General features: G+C 39.7%; 1 protein-coding gene across 1 annotated transcript in view; it reads right to left on the bottom strand.

Annotated features, from left to right (window-relative positions):
- Positions 1–20,956, bottom strand: part of LOC308502944 (uncharacterized protein) — a 171,627-nt gene that overhangs the window by 133,591 nt on the left and 17,080 nt on the right. Inside the window, exons 7-9 of the mRNA XM_081080747.1 lie at positions 12,172–12,222; positions 9,505–9,538; positions 6,908–6,980 (exon numbers count right to left, since the gene is read on the bottom strand). Coding sequence (XP_080936873.1) covers positions 6,908–6,980; positions 9,505–9,538; positions 12,172–12,222 — 158 coding nt within the window. The remainder of the gene's footprint in view (positions 1–6,907; positions 6,981–9,504; positions 9,539–12,171; positions 12,223–20,956) is intronic.

Raw genomic sequence — 20,956 nt, 5'->3', positions numbered from 1 at the left:
CGAAGAGGCCGACTACTGAATTCACCTCCAGGTGGGTGAATCGCGCGAGCGGGGGAGGAGGGAGAGGAGAAGTGCGGAGACGAAGCCGCGCGGGCGCAGGACGCAGACCTAGCTCAGTGCTCGGAGCCCGCTGCTCCCGGATCCTCCGCAGCTGCGGGAGAGGGAAGGACTCGGACTGCTAGGGCTCCGCTTACGGCCCACAGGGCTGAGGGGGCAGCATACAAAACCGCTGAACCCAACGCTCGCTCACGGCAGACCTCGGAGCAAAGACTGAGGGAAGAGGGCTGAAATCGGTGGTTTAAGACCTCACTGCCGAGCGGAGAACGGAAGCCTTAGGCACAGAGACTAGCTGCCCCCTCCCTACCCTCCCAGAGCTCGCCCTGCCCCCACCTGCCCGGTGCTAGAAGCGTTAAAGTAGCAGTGTCGGATCAAAGGACAGAATATTTGCTGCTCTGAGAACTGTGGACCGCAGACACAGATTCGCAGCTCAACTAGTTCTGGCAAAGGGGAGGGAGCTGTGGAAGCAGGACTGGCTGTGGTGGTGGTCGCCGCCATTGCTCTGGGCCACCTCTCACAACTCACCCCGCCCCTGGCCCCACCTATCTGGGCGGATCCCTGCAGGAGTAAACAGAACTGCTGAAACAAACGGGCTCTGAATCTGGTGCACAAAGAGCTTTGGAACTCCAAAAGCTCTTCGCATACCTATCAACCTGTTGCAGAAGACACTCCTGTAGATGTCTAGGAAGAGAAATAGTAAATCAGTGATTGCCATGAATAACCAAGGCAACAAGATAGCTCAGAAAGAAAGTGAAAAGTCTCCAGAAAAGGAACTTAGAGATATGGACCTTTGTGATTTAAATGACAGAGAATTCAAGATCGCAATTCTGAAAAAACTGAACGAGATGCAAGAAAACACAGAAAGGCAGTTTAATGAACTCAGAAACACAATCAAAGAACACCATGAGCATTTTACAAAAGAGATTGAAATCTTGAAAAAGAACCAAATAGAATTTCTGGAGATTAAGAACTCAATAGAAGAAATTAACAATAAAATATCCAGCTTAGGTAGTAGAGTTGACCAGATGGAGGAAAGAATCAGTGACATCGAAGATAGGAACCTGGAATTTACACAGAGGGAAGAAGAAAGAGACTTGAGACTTAAAAGAAATGAAAGAACTCTACAAGAACTTTCTGACTCCATCAGAAAGAGCAATATAAGAATAATGGGCATACCAGAAGGAGAAGAAAGAGGGAAGGGAACAGAGAATATATTCAAACAAATCGTCGATGAGAACTTCCCAAAGTTGTGGACAGAACTGGATCCTCGAATCCAAGAAGCAAATAGAACACCCAATTACCTCAATCCCAACAGGCCTTCACCAAGGCACATTGTATTGAAGCTGTCTAAAATCAATGACAAAGAAAGAATCCTCAAGGCAGCCAGGGAAAAGAAGACGGTAACTTACAAAGGAAAGCCCATTAGATTATCATCAGATTTTTCAGCAGAAACTCTACAAGCTAGGAGGGAATGGAACCAAATATTCAAACTATTGAAAGAGAGAAATCATGAGCCAAGAATAATATATCCAGCAAAGATCTCTTTTAGATATGAAGGAGGAATAAAGACCTTTCCAGACATCCAGAAGCTGAGGGAATTTTCTAATACACAACCTGCACTACACGAAATACTAAAGGAGGCTATTAGACCACCATCAACAGGGACAACTTGTGGCAACCGAAACATAAAAAGGGGGAGCGTAAAGGCCTGAACTGGAATATGGGAATAGAGAAAGTAAGCGTACTGAAAAAACTGGAATACTCTAAATATCAAACTTTCTTTTACATAAACTCAAGGGTAACCACTCAAAAAACATCCAATCTGAAATATATACTGTAATAAAAGAAGAAACAGAGGGAAACATCATAGAATACCACCACACAGAAATAACAGACAACAACAAAAAGGCAAAGAAACAATGGAGACACAGCCTTACCAGAAAACTAAAGACAGAATGATAGGAAATCCTCACATATCAATAATCACCCTAAATGTAAATGGACTGAACTCACCAATAAAGAGACACAGAGTAGCAGATTGGATCAAAAAACTAAACCCAACCATATGCTGCCTACAAGAGACACATCTCAGCTACAAGGACAAGCATAGACTCAAAGTGAAAGGGTGGAAATTGACACGCCAAGCAAATGGTACCCAGAGAAAATCAGGTGTAGCCATAATGATTTCCGATGAAACAGACTTCAGGGTGAAAAAGATAACAAGAGACAAAGATGGACATTTCATAATGGTAAAGGGGACTATACAACAAGAAGACATAACAGTCATCAATATTTATGCCCCCAATCAGGGAGCACCGAAATATACCAAGCAACTACTAACAGAACTAAAGGGAGAAATTGACCAAAACACAATTATACTAGGGGACTTAAATACATCATTGACAGCTATGGATAGATCATCCAAACAGAAGATAAATAACGAAATCGCAGCCCTAAATGACACATTAGATGAATTGGACATCATTGACATATATAGAGCACTTCATCCTAAAACATCAGACTATACATTCTTTTCTAGGGTACATGGAACATTCTGAAGGATAGACCATATATTGGGACACAAAATCAGCCTCAGCAAATTTAAGAAGATTGAAATCATACCAAGCATATTCTCTGATCACAAAGCTTTGAAATTGGATATCAACTGCAAAAAGAAAGCAGGAAAAAACACAAATACATGGAGATTAAACAACATACTATTAAAGAACGACTGGGTCAAAGAAGAAATTAGAGGAGAGCTCAAAAGATACATAGAAACAAATGACAATGAAAATACATCCTACCAAAATTTTTGGGATGCCGCGAAAGCAGTTTTAAGAGGGAAATTTATATCATTACAGGCCTATCTCAAGAAACAAGAAAAATCCCAAATAAATAACCTCATGTTACACCTTAAAAAACTAGAAAAAGAAGAACAAGCGAAACCCAAGGTCAGCAGAAGAAAGGAAATAACAAAAATCAGAGCAGAACTAAATGAAATAGAGAACAAAAAGACAATAGAAAAAATTAATGTGACAAAAAGCTGGTTCTTTGAAAAGATTAACAAAATCGACAAACCCTTGGCTAGACTCACTAAGATAAAAAGAGAGAAGACACTAATTAACAAAATCAGAAGTGAAAAAGGGGAAGTTATCGCGGACACCACAGAAATACAAAGGATTATCCAAGAATACTATGAAGGACTATATGCCACCAAATTTAATAACTTAGAAGAAATGGACAAGTTCTTAGAAACATATAGCCTTCCAAGGCTGAATCATGAAGAACTGGAAAATCTTAACAGGCCGATCACCAGTAACGAAATTGAATCAGTCATCAAAAACCTTCCCAAAATCAAAAGTCCTGGACCAGATGGCTTCACCAGTGAATTCTACCAAACCTTCAAAGAGGATCTAATACCAATCCTGCTCAAACTCTTCCAAAAAATTGAAGAAGAGTCAGTACTCCCTAACTCATTTTATGAGGCCAACATTACCCTGATACCAAAACCTGGTAAGGACAACACAAAAAAAGAAAACTACAGACCTATATCTCTGATGAATACAGATGCTAAAATGCTAAAGAAAATTCTAGGAAATCGAATACAACAATGCATTAAAAAGATTATTCATCACGACCAAGTGGGGTTCATCCCCGGGGCACAAGGATGGTTCAACATTCGCAAATCCATCAATGTGATACATCACATAAACAAAATAAAGGACAAAAATCATATGATTCTATCAATTGATGCAGAAAAAGCATTTGATAAGATACAACATCCATTTATGATTAAAACACTTACTAAAATTGGTATAGAAGGAAAATACCTCAACATAATAAAGGCCATATACGACAAGCCCTCAGCTAATCTCATAATTAATGGTGAAAAGCTGAAGCCCTTTGCTCTACGTTCAGGAACACGACAAGGATGTCCCCTATCACCTCTGCTTTTCAACATAGTGTTGGAAGTCCTCGCCAGAGCTATCAGGCAAGAGAAAGAAATAAAAGGCATCCAAATTGGGAATGAAGAAGTTAAATTGTCACTCTTTGCAGATGACATGATGCTATATATAGAAAACCCTAAAGACTCCACCGAAAAGCTATTAGAAACAATCAATGAATACAGTAAAGTTGCTGGCTACAAAATCAACGTACAAAAGTCCATTGCTTTCTTATATACCAACAATGAAATCTCAGAAAAAGAGATAGAAAAAAACAATTCCTTTTGCAATTGCAGCAAAAAGAATAAAATACCTAGGAATAAACTTAACCAAGGATGTGAAGGATTTATATGCTGAAAACTATAAGACATTTTTGAAAGAAATTGAAGAAGACACAAAGAAATGGAAAGACATTCCGTGCTCATGGATTGGAAGAATCAACATAGTTAAAATGGCCATATTACCCAGAGCCATATACAGATTTAATGCAATCCCCATTAAAATCCCAATGGCATTTTTTAAAGAAATAGAACAAAAAATCATCAGATTTGTTTGGAACCACAAAAGACCCCGAATAGCCATAGCAATATTAAAAAAAAAGAACAATACTGGAGGTATCACACTCCCTGATTTTTCCTTGTACTACAGGGCTACAATAATCAAAACAGCTTGGTATTGGCGGAAAAACAGATACATAGACCAATGGAATAGAATTGAGAACCCAGAAATAAAACCACATAAATATGGACACATAATTTTTGACAAAGAAGCTAAAAACATACAATGGAGAAAAGACAGCCTCTTCAATAAATGGTGCTGGCAGAATTGGATAGCTACGTGCAAAAGAATGAAACTGGACTGCTATCTGTCACCATGTACCAAAACTAATTCAAAATGGATCAAAGACTTAAGCATAAGACCTGACACAATAAACTGCATTGAAGAAAACATAGGTACTAAACTTATGGACCTTGGGTTCAAAGAGCATTTTATGAATTTGACTCCAAAGGCAATGGAAGTAAAAACTAAAATAAACAAATGGGATTATATGAAACTGAAAAGCTTCTGCACAGCAAAAGAAACTATTGACAAAATAATGAGGCAACCAACTGAATGGGAGAAGATTTTCGCAAACAGTTCCTCTGATAAGGGGCGAATATCCAAAATATACAAGGAACTCATGAAACTCAACAACAAAAAAACAAACAACCCAATTGAAAAATGGGCAGAGGACCTGAAGAGACAATTCTCCAAAGAGGATATACAAATGGCAAATAGACATATGAAAAAATGCTCAACATCGCTAATCATCTGAGAAATGCAAATGAAAACCACAATGAGATATCACCTCACCCCAGTCAGAATGGCTTTCATCAACAAAACAAATAGTAACAAGTGTTGGAGGGGCTGTGGAGAAAAAGGAACCCTCATACACTGTTGGTGGGAATGCCGACTGGTGCAGCCGCTATGGAAGGCAGTGTGGAGGTCCCTCAAGAAATTACGAATAGAATTACCATATGACCCAGCAATCGCTCTCCTGGGTATCTACCCCAAAAATATAAAAGCATCTCTCTATAGAGACACGTGTACTCCAAGGTTCATTGCAGCTTTGTTTACGGTGGCCAAGACATGGAAACAACCAAAATGTCCTTCGATAGATGAATGGATAAAGAAGTTGTGGTACATATACACAATGGAATACTATTCGGCGTTAAGGAAAGATGATATAGGAGCATTTGTGACAACATGGATGGATCTCGAGAGAATAATGCTAAGTGAAATAAGTCAGACAGAAAAAGCAGAGAACCCTATGATTTCACTGATATGTGGTATATAAACCAAAAAGAACAAGACAAACAAATGAGAAACAAAAACTCATAGACACAGACAATAATTCAGTGGTTACCAGAGGGTAAGGGGGTGGGGGGTGGGTGATGAGGGTAAAGGGGATCAAATATATGGTGATGGAAGGAGAACTGACTCTGGGTGGTGAACACGCAATGGGATTTATAGACGATGTAATACAGAATTGTACAGCTGAAATGAATGTAAATTTACTAACAATTGTCACCCCAATAAAATTAATTAAAAAAAAAAAAAAACACTAAACAAACAAAAAAAAGAATCTCTGCTTTTCAAATTGGTTATTATTTTATGCAACACATGTACTCTTCAATTAGATGAAGACACTTAAATATATTCACAATGAAATGATTTAGATCATAGTGCAATCCTTTTGTAATATGGGTTTTGAGATGGAGAACGTGAATTCGAAACTTTCAAAACTCTACTATTATTTTAGTCTAAATGATGAACCTAATATCCTGGAAACTAATATAAAACAATATGGAATGTCCACGGACTGTAAGCGAAAAAGAAAATGGAGAAAACACTTCCTCCTAACAAGTATACCATACCAACATACAAAGTGTAAAAAAATAAAACTATATGTCTTATGCTATATAGTTTTATAACTGAAAGCTACCAGGAAGATTTCATGACTGTTACAATGAGTACCGGAATCCATTAAAGATTCCATTTAGGCACGAGTATGATAAAAGTCAGGCTGGTATAACGTAAAAGTCACATTAAAAATCCTTACCCTTAACCAAATTGCATATCTCCGTCACTGTGGGAAAACTCCCTATAGAATTTTACTATCACTATACATATCCCAGCCCCTTCTTTTTCTCAGCTCCCATCTTCGATACTTACTAAAGTTAAAAGAACAACAACAAAACAATGAAGTGTCAAATGGTCATATGTTATAAAATGTTTCACACTGACCAATTTTCCATAACAAACATAAAACAATGATAGGTGGAACACTACCAAATTTTACAACTCGGTGCTACACAAAACTAAATTAAGAGCACAACAGTTAATTTCACACAGGAGCCTTTTACCTTGGTACCAACATCGAAGAGTCCATCGTCTGACGAAGACCATGAATCATCACTGCCATGTTTCCAGGAAAGACTTCGGGGAAAGATACACAAAAGAAACAAGTGAATTCATTTCTTTACAAAAGCAGCAACAACAACAACAAAAGGAGTAAAATTCAGCTATCTGCATATGAAATGAAGTTTCTTGATATGATTAAAATTTAGATGATGTTCTAGAAAAGCGATCAGTTATCTATTTCTGAATGCACCACTCCCAACTCATGCACGAGTTAATGAAGATACACTCTAAGTTTCCATAACAAAGAATGACAGCCAATATGTTGGCAACACCTGAAAGTACCTTGTTTTCACCAAAAGTCCCCAGGGCTGAATTGAAAACGCAATTAATAGCTGACAAGAGGAACCTGAACTGGGACAAAAGCAATGAGCTAAATCGAGGTAGAACGATACACTGAGCCTTCTCCACGGTCTGTCCCTGGTTCAAAGATTAATCTGTGTGGGTCAAAAACGGCAGTCTTGCGTCTTTAACGTAGAAAGCAGTTATTAAATTGACCCCATTCCTTCCTTTCACCCTGAAACATTACAGTGAGGTCCCTGAAATGTGTGAAATGTTTGCAAGTTACACGTACAAAAGTCAAAGAACAAATAATGTATGTTGTTAGCCTCCCCACTCTCCGATCACTTGTCCGCACAGCTTCCTGGCAATCTCCAACCTTGAAAACTTCAGCCTACGAAGGCATAGAGACTCCTGAAACAAGGTTGGGCTCAAATGACCCACAGTAGGACTTTTCTATTTCCCTGTTCCTGGAAAATAAGCTCAATGGAGCCTCAGTCATCCACTCCCAACACAGGCATGTTACCACCTACCCAACTCCATTACTGTTTTCACAATCAGTCCTCCCTCTGCCCAACCCTCCATCTCCCTGGGAAGGACATCAGCCCGTTGGGAAAAGAGGTGGAGGTGACGAGACACCTGCCGTGGGCCATAGATCTATGTAGTTCAGCAATCTCCAGTGCCTTTGGACTCGAGGGGACCCCCTCTGTAATTTCGGGTGCAGGTGGATGATACCACATTCCTACTTGCTATTAAGAGAATGTTTCCAGAGGCTCAAAGGTTTAATATGTTTTCATACAACCTTAAATTTTGCTGGTTCCTCCAATTCAACAAACAAAAAAGCAGCAACCTGTTCAGATACCCTTGAACCCCTTACTTTAATCTGCTTCTTTAGACAACTACCAACATCCGGTGTCCTTCTTGCTTGTAATTTCTCTTTACCTTGTCATACCCTACTATTCTGATCTCTTTTCCCTTATCTGATCTGTGATCTCTATTCTAAAAGCTTTATTCCTATTCCAACCCAGTGTTGGTCCTATTGAGACTTGGATTCCCCTGCTAATTCCATTCTTATCCTCTTCCACTGCATTCACTAGACCTTTCCATAATTAAACCCTCACCCAAAGGATGATAAAGAAGGAAGTGTGCTGGGCTTAGAAACCTACACTTAATCTCATTTCATCACTCACTATACTTAAATAAGTCACTTTAATCTCTTTGAGCTCAAACTCCTCATGTGATCAACTACTTGACCAAAACATTAATGGCAGCATGAAGTACTAGGGGGTGTTTTGAATAATTAATTGCTAACATTCCTTTAACACCTGGAATTCTATGTACTTTTGATTCTGTCAAGAAAAATGGAGAACACTTAGCTGGCAGAAGTGGAAAAAAAATAACACAACAACGGCAACAATAATACCCCGAGAATGCAGAGAAAAAGGGGAAAAAAATCAAGAAAACTCATGGAAGAGGGAAGAAAGACTCTGGAAAAAGAGAAAAAACTTCCTACAACAAGGGAAAGGTATTAGCCAGAAGGGAAACACAGGCTGGGAAGTCAGTCAGTAGAGGAATCAATTAGAAATATCATCTCAATTTGTGCTGCATTAACACAACATGGTCTATACATAGATGTTCTTCACTTACAGAACAACGATTCATCCCAAGAAGTGTACATCGCATTATACCTGAAAACATTTATCTGATTAGGTCTTGCTTATGTACAACCTGTGGTTTGGTGGCCACAACGAACTGAGATCTGCCCTAAACACTGATGGTGAAAACAAGGTTCTCGTGACTGCTGCAACTGTCAAGTACATTCAGACAAGAGCTTGGGCTAACTGGGCTTGGTAGGAAACTTCTAAATCAGCACTAAGGCATCACTAAACGGGACTCTCTGAGGCCACCTGACGTGCACCTGAATCTTGAATCCAGACCTGTCCAGGCACTTTTCAGTACAGGCCGAGGGACAAGAGAACGGACTTGGGAAGCCAAGCAGGTGAAGGTCACATCACAGGTCAGCCACTTGGTAACAATGGAACCAAGGGTCAGTTAATCCACCTCCCGGAAGCTCGGCTAATGAATAAATCTAGGCCGAACAGCACAGCTACTTTGCGAATCTACTGTGCCGACGACCTGGGATTACCAATGTTAGGCACATAGTATAGGATCTAGGCCAGAGCAGAACACTCATTAAAGCTTACTGGCTTCTCTGGGCAGTCTCTCAGTTAACATGCAATTTTAGAAATCCATAAAATCCTACCTGCTTGCAGAGTTGCATTTAGAGCATTCATCCACTGTTAAAGAAAAAATTTACATACATTGTAAATACACAACAGAAAAACACAGAACTTTAAAATTATCAGGCTGAACTTATGAAAAAATATTTTTGGGACAACCCCTGAAGACTACAGTAGAATGAATGTTAATGATACTATTGGTGGGAAATTAATACGTGCAGAACTTTTACTTCCACTCCTATTTATATGTGTGTACATATATTTATATTTATATATTCATACATAGATACGTACACATATATGTACATGCATGTACTTATGCATGTTTGTATGTATTATACATTTATATCTAATGAAAGAAAAATAAACGGGATGTGCAATCATTTGATAGCTACAAGTCAAGTGCTACTTACAATGATTGTAATCCTCCCAAACCCATTGTAGTCAACGAAACGGTATCAGCAGTAAAATCAGTATCATAAACTAACACGGTGCAATTTAAATAGCATGATTTTTCTGCACTTCTGTCATGAAGAGCAGTTAGAAGAGAGTCCACTTGTTTTGCTCTGACACAGTACCGCTGTGCCGCTCTTCAGTCAAGGGTGTTCAGTTTAGGATGAAACACCCTGTCATTAGCAGCTTAGTCAAGAAGCAGTCTACTTTGCAGCACGGCAAAACACAGGAAATAGACTCTTTCTGGCCCTCTCTCCAGTGCAGGGTAAGTATGAAAGACTTTGCGATTCCAGTTTTATCAAGTCTAACCCCTGAGACTGTTTCCCTCCATTGCTGGAGAGTCTATCCGGCTCACCTCATAGAGCAGGAAGGTCCAAAGGGTTATTGCTGTACAGCAGCGTGTGATGCCATTTTTCTCATCCCTCCCCTTAGTGGCAAATGTGTATAGAAATCATGGTTTTTTACCTTGTAAGTCATATATCATCAAATCCTAAGCCGATGAATAACAGCAAACAAACAAACACCCCCCCCCAAAAAAAGACAAAGTGGTTATCTTGAATAACAACCTTCAATGACCCTGGAGTTTTAAGTTTTTAAACATTCAAAAAGATGGCCACTGTATGATTCCAACTATATGATATTCAGAAAAAAACAAAACTATAGAAGCAGTAAAAAGACGAGTGGTTTCCAGAGGTTAGGGAGAAGGGAGGGCTGAGGAAATGCGGCAGAGAGTATCTATTAGTGAATCTATTCTGTGTGATACTGGAAGGGTGGAGACCTGTCATTATACGTTTGTCATACCCCACAGATTGTACAACAGCAAGAGTAAACTCTAACGTAAAGTGTGGGCTGTGAGTGGTCATGCTGAGTCAGTGCAATTCATAGATCGTCGTGAATGTACCACCCGGGTGCAGGTGTCAACAGCGAGGGAGGCTCTGTGTGGACGGGGATGTGGGTTTTGAGGGAACTTTCTCTACTCTCTACTCAATTTTGCCCTGAACCTAAACCTGCTCTAAAAACGAAGGCTTACTAATAAAAATAAAAAAAATTTCCACTGAAACTGCTATTACCAGATATGAACACATTAATGCTATTTTCAAACTACAGTCACCTTGAAAATGAATATCAAGGTCCAGTATCAGAATATGATTATTCACCCAACCGAATGAAGCGTATGAAAAGCCATAAACAAAGCAAGTCATTTTTGGAATACTTACACAAGAAAATCACTGATAAACGTGACTGAACATCTCGCTTTAGCATGCTGAATAGTGATGCCAAGTGAATCAAAATGGAATCGTCCCTGTACTTACAGGGCAACTTTGATTCTCATTGTAAATCAGAAATCATTGTGCTGATTTTATTCAAAAGCTATATTGAAACATTAATCACACAAAAAGATTGGAGTTGCCATGGTTATTGCCATAGTAATGTATGTGCAATACCTGTGAAATACTCACGAAAAGGCAAAAAAGTAACCAGCACTGCAATGTTTAATGGATGATACAACTGAAACCAATACCAAGGCACGTCACCATATTCCTTGCTATTAAAATAAAATTTTAAGCTACACTAAAAATTAAGTCAGGCCTATAACTGCTGTGCAGAAAAGATTTCATACAGCAGGCCTGACTGCTATCCTTTGAAAGTCCTGCTTGAATGGCTGGCCCTTGGCTGGTATCTGGAAACCTGCATATGGGGAGGGTTCCCACCATTCCCTAACTAAGTGTGGCTCACCGTGCCTGAACTGCTTGTACAAACAAGGTGGTTCATGCTGGACACTCGCTTTCCTTCTGGGAATCAGGAATGTTAGCATCTGCTAGGGGGACGCTGCCTATGTGACTGGCGTGCCATGAAAGCACTCCATGAAGGCACTGAGTCTAATGAGACTCCAGTACCACTAGACAGCATTTCACATGTGGTGCCAGAATTTAATAGTGGGGTATTAAGCACATCCTGCTAACTCCACAGGACATGCGTCTTGGAAACTTGCGCCTGGTTCCCTCCTGTCATAGACATTGCCACACACACCTTTTCTCTTTGCTGATTTTGCTCTCACTGTAACAAATCACAGGCACTAGTACAGCTATAAGCTGAGTCTTGTAAAGTGCTCTAGTGAATAACCAAACCCAGGGGTGGTATTAAGAACCTCTAATAAATGGCATTATATGAAATTTTCATTCTGTGGGTTGATGCTTTCTACATGATTAAGGTCAGAAGGTGATTTTGCAGATTACCTGTCATTAAATTTGTTTTTTTTGATTCTTCTTTTGCAGATTCCTGTAGAGCTAGATATATTTGAATAAAGGCATAAAGAGGATAAATGAAATGATGTCAGAAAATACTGTAAAACAAGCAACCATCCTATTTTAATCAGAATAAAAAATAAAAAATCCTAATGACAACATGTTCTATCAGTTCCTATATAGCAAATGAAGAGATCGCACTGTCAATTTTCTACAACTAGGCAAGGTTTATGTTCTTTTTATAATACTTATGAATCAATCAAGTAACTGGGATAATTACAGAAAAACATATAACTATCACTTGTAGTATAATAATGTACACTGATTATAGAGTTCCTTTGCTTTCTAAACTTCTTTATTTCTTATAAAACTAAAAACATAGCTCTCGTGTGAAAAGGCAGTGGTTAACAGAATATGTGAAAATGAAACAAAAAATTATATCCATGTAGGATGAATTACCCCTGGATATACCAAGAAACTCAACATTCAGAGGAAAAAAACATGTCTTCCCTATTGACCTGCTGCTTTTCTCTCTCCATCTGATAATGTCCTAGTCACTCTTCTCATGTCCCATTGAAATGCTAGTGCACATTCTGGAAACCTAGGAATCATCTTAGTTTTCTCACTCCCCACTAACTTTTTACATTCAATTATCACTAAATTGTATTAACCATAACACTCTCCAGGCTCTGCTTTATTTTTCCACAGCCACTGCCCTAGTCAAACAGGGGCTCTTAGCAGATGGCTTTCACAGGGGGAAAAATGAGACACCACCGACTGTTATTGTTGCTTCCTAAATGAATAGGATTTATTTTCAGCAAAACAAATGAGAAAGACATAAGCCAGCAAAGACCAACATGTTAAATTGAATAAATTAACCTTCCTGACTTTCTTTTCTTTCAAAATGGATGGGTGAAAACATCACAATGGACTGATACTAGTCCAAGGAAGTAAAAGCTTCCTTTGTCTGCGACTTATTTTTATGTGCTTTTCTTCAATCTATCCTCTATGTGAGGGGCCAGCAAACTCCAACCTGCCATCAGTTTTTGTAAATAAAGCTTTACTGTAGCACGGTCTTGCCTATTCAGTTGGCCCACGACTGCTTTCATACCATGATGGCAGATTTGAGTAGGTATGACAGAGACCACATGGCCTAAAATCAGGCCCTTTACAGATAAGCTTGCTGGTCCCTGCTTTATACCACAACCAGAGTGTCCGAATGCTGTCTCATCTTGTTCCTAGTCTGCTCAAAACTCTCCCATGATCCCTGCAGTAACCATTGCTGAGTCCCTGCCCACTTGCCATTTCTTCATCTTCATTCTCACTGGAGAACCACAATGCTGTGTGGATATTTACTGTCCCAATACACAAAGAACATGGCCTCTCTCCAGCTCCACAAAGAAAAATGATTATACTATGCTAATCACAGTGACTGCTTTACCCCTAACTGCTGTGGGAACCAGCATGTGCTGTACCCCAGCCTGGAAATGTTAAGGGATCTACTGGCAGCCTCTCAGTCTTCTTCCTATTTAAAAGAATCACATAGCTGATCATCACTGTTTATCAGGGAAACGGAAATCAAAACCACAGAGCAATACCACCTCATTACTGTCAGATGGCTATCATCAAAATGGCACCAGATAACAAATGTCAGCAAGGAAGTGGAGGAAAGGGAAAACAGAGCCTGCACTGTTTTTGGATTTGTAAATTGTTATATTCACTGTGGGAAACAGTATGGAGATTCCTCAAAATATCAGAAATAGAACTGCCATGAGATCTTGCAATTCTACTTCTGGGTATTTGTCCAACGAAAACCAAAACAGTAATTTGAAAAGACATCTGCACCTCTATGTTCACCGCAGCAGTATATATAATAGCCAGGATATGGAAGCAACATAGGCGTCCTTCGATAGATGAATGCATAAAGAGGATTTGATATGTGTGTGTGGGGTGTGTGTGTGTGTGTGTGTGTGTATGTGCGTGTATACAGTAATACTATAACTGATATTAGAATAATTAACTCATCCATAATATAACTGATATAATAATAACTCATCCATAAAAGATGAAATCTTGCCCTTTGTAACAATATGGAAGTTCCTAGAGGTATTATGTAAGTGAAAGAAGACAGAGAAAGACAAATACCTTATGATCTCATTTATATGTGGAACCTAAAAAAACAAAACAAACAAAACAGAAACAGACCCATAGCTACAAAAAACTAACTTGATTGTTCCCAGATGAAAGGGAGTTGAAGAGATGAACGAAAAAGAAAGTGTATGAGAAGTACAAACTTCCAGTGATGAAATATCTAAGCCACAGGGATGTAGTTAACAGCACAGAGAAAATATCAATAATATTACAGTCACTTTGAAGGGTGATAGATGCTTACTAGACATATTGTGGTGATAACCTCGCAAGGCATATCAATGTCAAATCACTATGTTGTACACCTGAACGGATATAATGTTGTATGCCAACTATATAACACAGAAACGCAGTCCTTCAGCCTTTGGATATTGTCCTGTGAGAATATGATGCTTGGAGCCATTGCTAATTAACCAGCCAGCAAAGAAAATGGAAAACCTATAGAAACGCAGTCCTTCAGCCTTTGGATATTGTCCTGTGAGAATATGATGCTTGGAGCCGTTGCTAATTAACCAGCCAGCAAATGAGACTTAAACGAAACACTGACAACCTCACAACTGAAATAGGGACAACAACAGGCAACTCATGGCATCACAGAACCACCAAAACCATCCTGGTGCCTCCTGTTGTAACCACTGTTAATTAGGTCACCTATTACCTGCAGCTAAAACATTCTAACTGACATATTTCCCAAGGCCTACAGGATAAGAGCAACTCCTTTCTCTAGAACTAAAGACTTTCCTAAGCTTGCCTTACCTAGGTATTCACCACCTTCTCAACCATTCCCACAGCACGCTTTTTATACCATCAAAACTGAACTGCTTGTAAATCCTGCAAAGTTCATTGTATATCTTAGCCTATGTCTGCAGTTCCTTCTGCCAAACCTATAATCTTGATTATTGTTTCCCCTGCCCAACACGGTCCTTCTGCCTCTTTATCTGGCCAACTCCCACTCACACTGCATACTTCCCTTAAATCCTACCCAGATTTTCACAACCGAAATCGTCATCATGGTCATAAAGTGTCTGGCCCACGAGATCTGACAATTAGGTTCACGAAGTCATCCTAGAAAAAGTGCTGCATACCTCATTGCTGAGTATCACTATGGTCACCTTCGAAGTACACCTCTTGGGAAACTATGCACCAATGCTAGCACCTAGTCTACTCTGCGAAGCAATTTTGGAACTCTTTATATGGAATGGCCATCAGAGCTGTTGTTGTATTACTCTTGATGTCCTGAATGTCATCAAAATGTCTTTCTTTCAGTATTTCCTTTATCTTCGGGTAAAGAAAGAAGTCATTGGGGGCCAGATCGGATAAGTAGGGTGGGTGTATCAATACAGTTATTTGTTTACTGGCTAAAAACTCTCTCACAGACAGTGCCATGGGAGCTGATGTATTGCCGTCATGCAACAGCCATGAATAGTGGGCCAAAGGTTGAGGTTGTTTTCTTCTAACATTTTCATGCAGTCTTTTCAGAACTTCCAAAAACTAAACATGGTTAACTGTTTGTCCAGTTGGTACAAATTTATAATGAATAATCCCTCTGATGTCAAAACAGTTTAGCAAAATTGTTTTGACTCTTGATTTCGACTGACAGAACTTTTTGGTCGTGGAGAATTGGCTGACTTCCATTGTGTACTTTGATGCTTTGTTTCAGAATTGTATTGGTACACCCACGTTTCATCACCATTGAAAACACGGCTCAAAACATTGTCTTGCCTCTCCAAAAGGTCTTGGCAGCCTTTGACTCTCCTTTGCTTTTGTTCATCGGTGAGCTCCTTTGGATCTATTTTTGCACACACCTTTCTCATGCCAAGATTGTCAGTTAAAATTTTCCTAACTGTTTCTGTATCGATGTTTACTTGGTCTGCTATGCTTCTCACAGTCAGCCAATGATTTTGACTCACAATTCGATGAATTTTTGCAATGTTTTCCTCCGTTCTGGTCGTTACTGGCCACCATGACGTCTCTTCATCAGTGACGCAATCTTTCCCCTCAGAAAAATGTTTAATCTATTTTTACATGGCCGTTTTCCTCGTGACATTATCCCCATGAACCTGGACTAACATGTTCCTGATTTCACTTCTACTCTTGCCAAGTTTAACAAGAAATTTAATGTTTGATCATAGCTCTGATTCAAGCTCAAACAGCCTCGCAATGGCACACAAAAACATGCAACAACAACGAGCAAGACACTGCTACTCAGCAAGACACCGCCACACATCAACACGAACACAGCTCTGAGACACTGATATACCAAGGTTATGAAACCTTACTGAGCTGTTTGTACAGTGCTGCCAATGTAAGCGCACAGTGGCAAGTTCTCAAACTTAATTGTCAGATCTGATGCTACACACCGAATAACAAACAATAATGATAATTATAAGCTCTCAGTGGGCTCTGGCACCTAGTAAGCACTGTGTAAAGTATAATAAATAATAAAAATGACAATGATAAGAACACGCTCTTGGAGGTAGGGACTGTGGTTTTAAAATGCTTGCCTTCTGCAACATCAAAATAACACTTAGTGCCTAAAAGACTCCTGATGGTTACATAGCAAATGGCTGCAGAGGCAAATAAATACATGAATGAAAAGATTGTCCTTGAAAATTCTGTTTTAAGAAACCATAGAAATAAGCCAGGGACAGCTCTAAAGTCTTAGGGGCACATTAAAGATCAAATTCCATTTCATCTCTGTGTTTCCTATAATTTGCAAAACCACCGACACAAGTGCTTTGATAGAGGTCTACTAAGTTAAAGGGGTCCTCGGGCATTTCAGATTGCACAATGTGCCACATTCAGTGAGCAGAATAGTGTTTTTGTCATTGTGAAACTTTTCTGTACTTTTATTATAATCTTTTGAGACCTAAGTTAGGCTATGGGAACATTTATTATGATTATCTTTTGACTAATGGCTACAAAGCATCTTGTTCTAGAGAAATTACACTGTTATGACAACTATCCAACTAACAGAAGAAAACATTTTCTTCTAATGAGGTCAACATGTCTCACTCTGTTTTGACTTATGAGAAAAAAAGGTGATAATAGGGAGACCTGGTTGGCATATCCACATGGAAAATAATCCATGCTTCTCAACAAGGCACAGCTTTACTGACTTGTATCAGTAGATACCTTTTAAAAACAGTCTCCCTGCGGAGAACTACCAAAAATGGCGGCGTGAGGTGAGCCTCTGTAACGCTCCCCTGGAATTTACAACTAATCGGACAACAATAACTCCACAAAGGACTCCCTGCACAGCAGACAGGCAAGATGAAGAGGCCGACTACTGAATTCACCTCCAGGTGGGCGAATTGCGTGAGCCGGGGAGGAGGGAAGGGAGAAGTGTGGGGATGGAGCCGCGCAGGGCGAGGATGCACGCAGACCTAGCTCAGTGCTCCAAGCTCGCTGCATCCCGGAACTACCGCAGCTGCGGGAGAGGGAAGGACTCGGACTGCTAGGGCTCTGCTTACGGCCCACAGCACTGAGGGGGCAGCATATAACACAGCTGAACCCAACGCTCACGGCAGAGAACTCGGAGTGAAGACTGAGGGAAGAAGGCTGAAAACGGTGGTTTAAGCCCTCACTGCCGAGCGGAGAACGGAAGCCTTAGGCACGGAGACTAGCCGCCTCCTCCCTACCCTCCCAGAGTTCGGCCCACCCCCAACTGCCCGGTGCTAGAAGCGATAAAGTAGCAGTGTCAGATCAAAAGGACAGGATATTTGCAGATCTGAGAACTGTGGACCGTAGACACAGATTCGCAGCTCAACTAGTTCCGGTGAAGGGTTGGGAGCTATGGAAGCGGGACCGGCTGTGGTGGTGATCGCCGCCATTGCTCTGGGCCACCTCTCACAACTCACCCCGCCCCTGGCCCAACCTATCTGGGCGGATCCCTGCAGGAGTAAACAGAACTGCTAAAACATACGGGCTCTTAATCGGGTGCAAAAAGAGCTTTGGAACTTCAAAAGTTCTCTGCACCCCCACAAGGACGTGGCGCCCTATGACCCAGGTGAACTGTTAACAGAGGAGAGGCCCGTCTCCCAGGAAATCCCCCCATTGTGTGAGAAGCTGGAATAGTGCAGAGAAAACATAGCACTACTGTGTCAGAGAGAAAAAAAAAGGCTGCAGTCAGAGAGAAAATAAAATGTTCTACCAACAAGTATTGGAAAACAAAAGAAAGACCTCTTCCTATCAACCTGTTGCAGAAGCCTCTCCTGTAGATGTCTAAGAAGAGAAATAATAAATCAGTAATTGCCAAGAAAAACCAAGGCAACAAGACAGCTCAGAAAGAAAGGGAAGTCTGCAGAAAAGGAACTTAAAGATATGGAAATATGTGACTTAAATGATAGAGAATTCAAGATTGCAGTTCTGAAAAACCTCAAAGAGATGCAAGAAAACACAGGTAGGCAATTTAATGAACTCAGAAACGCAATCAAAGAACAACATGAGCATTTTATGAAAGAGATTGAAAATTTGAAAAAGAACCAAATGGAATTTCTGGAGATTAAGAACTCAATAGAAGAAATTGAGAATGAAATAACCAGCTTAGGTAGTAGAGTTGACCATATGGAGGAAAGAATCAGTGACATCGAAGATAGAAACCTGGAAATTACACAGATGGAAAAAGAAAGAGACTTGAGACTTAAAAGAAATGAAAGAACTCTACAAGAAGTATCTGACTCCATCAGAAAGACCAATATAAGAATAACGGGCATACCAGAAGGAGAAGAAAGAGAGAAGGGAATAGAGAATATATTCAAAGAAATTGTTAATGAGAACTTCCCAAATTTGTGGACAGAACTGGATCCTCGAATCCAAGAAGCAAATAGAACATCTAATTACCTCAATCCCAACAGGCCTTCTTCAAGGCACATTATATTGAAGCTGTCTAAAATTAACACCAAAGAAAGAATCCTCAAGGCAGCCAGGGAAAAGAAGACGGTAACCTACAAAGGAAACCCCATTAGGTTATCATCAGATTTTTCAGCAGAAACTCTACAAGCCAGGAGGGAGTGGAACCAAATATTCAAAATATCGAAAGAGAGAAATCATGAGCCAAGAATAATATATCCAGCAAAGATATCCTTTAGAGATGAAGGAGGAATAAAGACTTTTCCAGACATACAGAAGCTGAGGGAATTTTCTAATACACGACCTGCACTACAAGAAACACTAAAGGAGGCTATTAGACCACCATCAACAGGGACAATTTGTGGCAACCGAAACATAAAAAAAAAAAAAGGGGGAGTGTAAAGGCCTGAACCAGAATATGGGAATGGAGAATGGAGAAAGTAAGCGTGCTGAAGAAAATGGAATACTCTAAATATCAAACTTTCTTTTACATAATCTTAAGGGTAACAACTCAAAAAAAATCCAGAACTGAAATATATACTGTAATAAAAGAAGAAACAGAGAGAAACATCATAGAATACCCCACACAGAAATAATAGACAACAACAAAAAGGCAAAGAAACAATGGAGTCACAGCCTTACCAGAAAACTAAAGATAGAATGACAGGAAATCCTCACGTATCAATAATCACCCTAAATGTAAATGGACTGAACTCACCAATAAAAAGGCACAGAGTAGCAGATTGGATCAAAAAACTAAACCCAACCACATGCTGTCTCCAAGCGACACATCTCAGCTACAAGGACAAGCATAGACTCAAAGTGAAAGGGTGGAAATTGACACTCCAAGCAAATGGTACCCAGAGAAAATCAGGTGTAGCCATAATGATTTCCGATGAAACAGACTTCAGGGTGAAAAAGATAACAAGAGACAAAGATGGACATTTCATAATGGTAAAGGGGACTATACAACAAGAAGACATAACAGTCATCAATATTTATGCCCCCAATCAGGGAGCACCGAAATATACCAAGCAACTACTAATAGAACTAAAGGGAGAAATTGACCAAAACACAATTATACTAGGGGACTTAAATACATCATTGACAGCTATGGATAGATCATCCAAACAGAAAATAAATAACGAAATAGCAGCCCTAAATGACACATTACATGAAATGGACATCATTGACATATATAGAGCACTTCATCCTAAAACATCAGACTATACATTCTTTTTGAGTGTACATGGAACATTCTCAAGGATAGACCATATATTGGGGCATAAAAGCAGCCTCAGCAAATTTAAGAAGATTGAAATCATACCAAGCATATTCTCTGATCACAAGGCTTTGAAATTGAGATTGGATATCAACTGCGAAAAGAAAGCAGGAAAAAACACAAATACATGGAGATGAAACCACATACTTTTAAAGAACGACTGGGTTAAAGAAGAAATTAGAGGAGAGATCAAAAGATACATAGAAACAAATGACAATGAAAGTACATCCTACCAAAATTTTTGGGATGCAGCGAAAGCAGTTTTAAGAGGGAAGTTTATATCATTACAGGCCTGTCTCAAGAAACGAGAAAAATCCCAAATAAACAACCTCATGTTACACCTCCAAGAACTAGAAAAAGAAGAACAAGTGAAACCCAAGGTCAGCAGAAGAAAGGAAATAACAAAAATCAGAGCAGAGCTCAATGAAATAGAGAACAAAAAGACAATAGGAAAAATTAATGTGACAAAGAGCTGGTTCTTTGAAAAAATTAATA

This window comes from Rhinolophus hipposideros (genome assembly GCF_964194185.1).
Source record: "Rhinolophus hipposideros genome assembly, contig: SUPER_9_unloc_1, whole genome shotgun sequence".
Classification (NCBI taxonomy): Eukaryota; Metazoa; Chordata; class Mammalia; order Chiroptera; family Rhinolophidae; genus Rhinolophus; species Rhinolophus hipposideros.
This window is presented reverse-complemented; position numbering and strand designations above follow the sequence as displayed.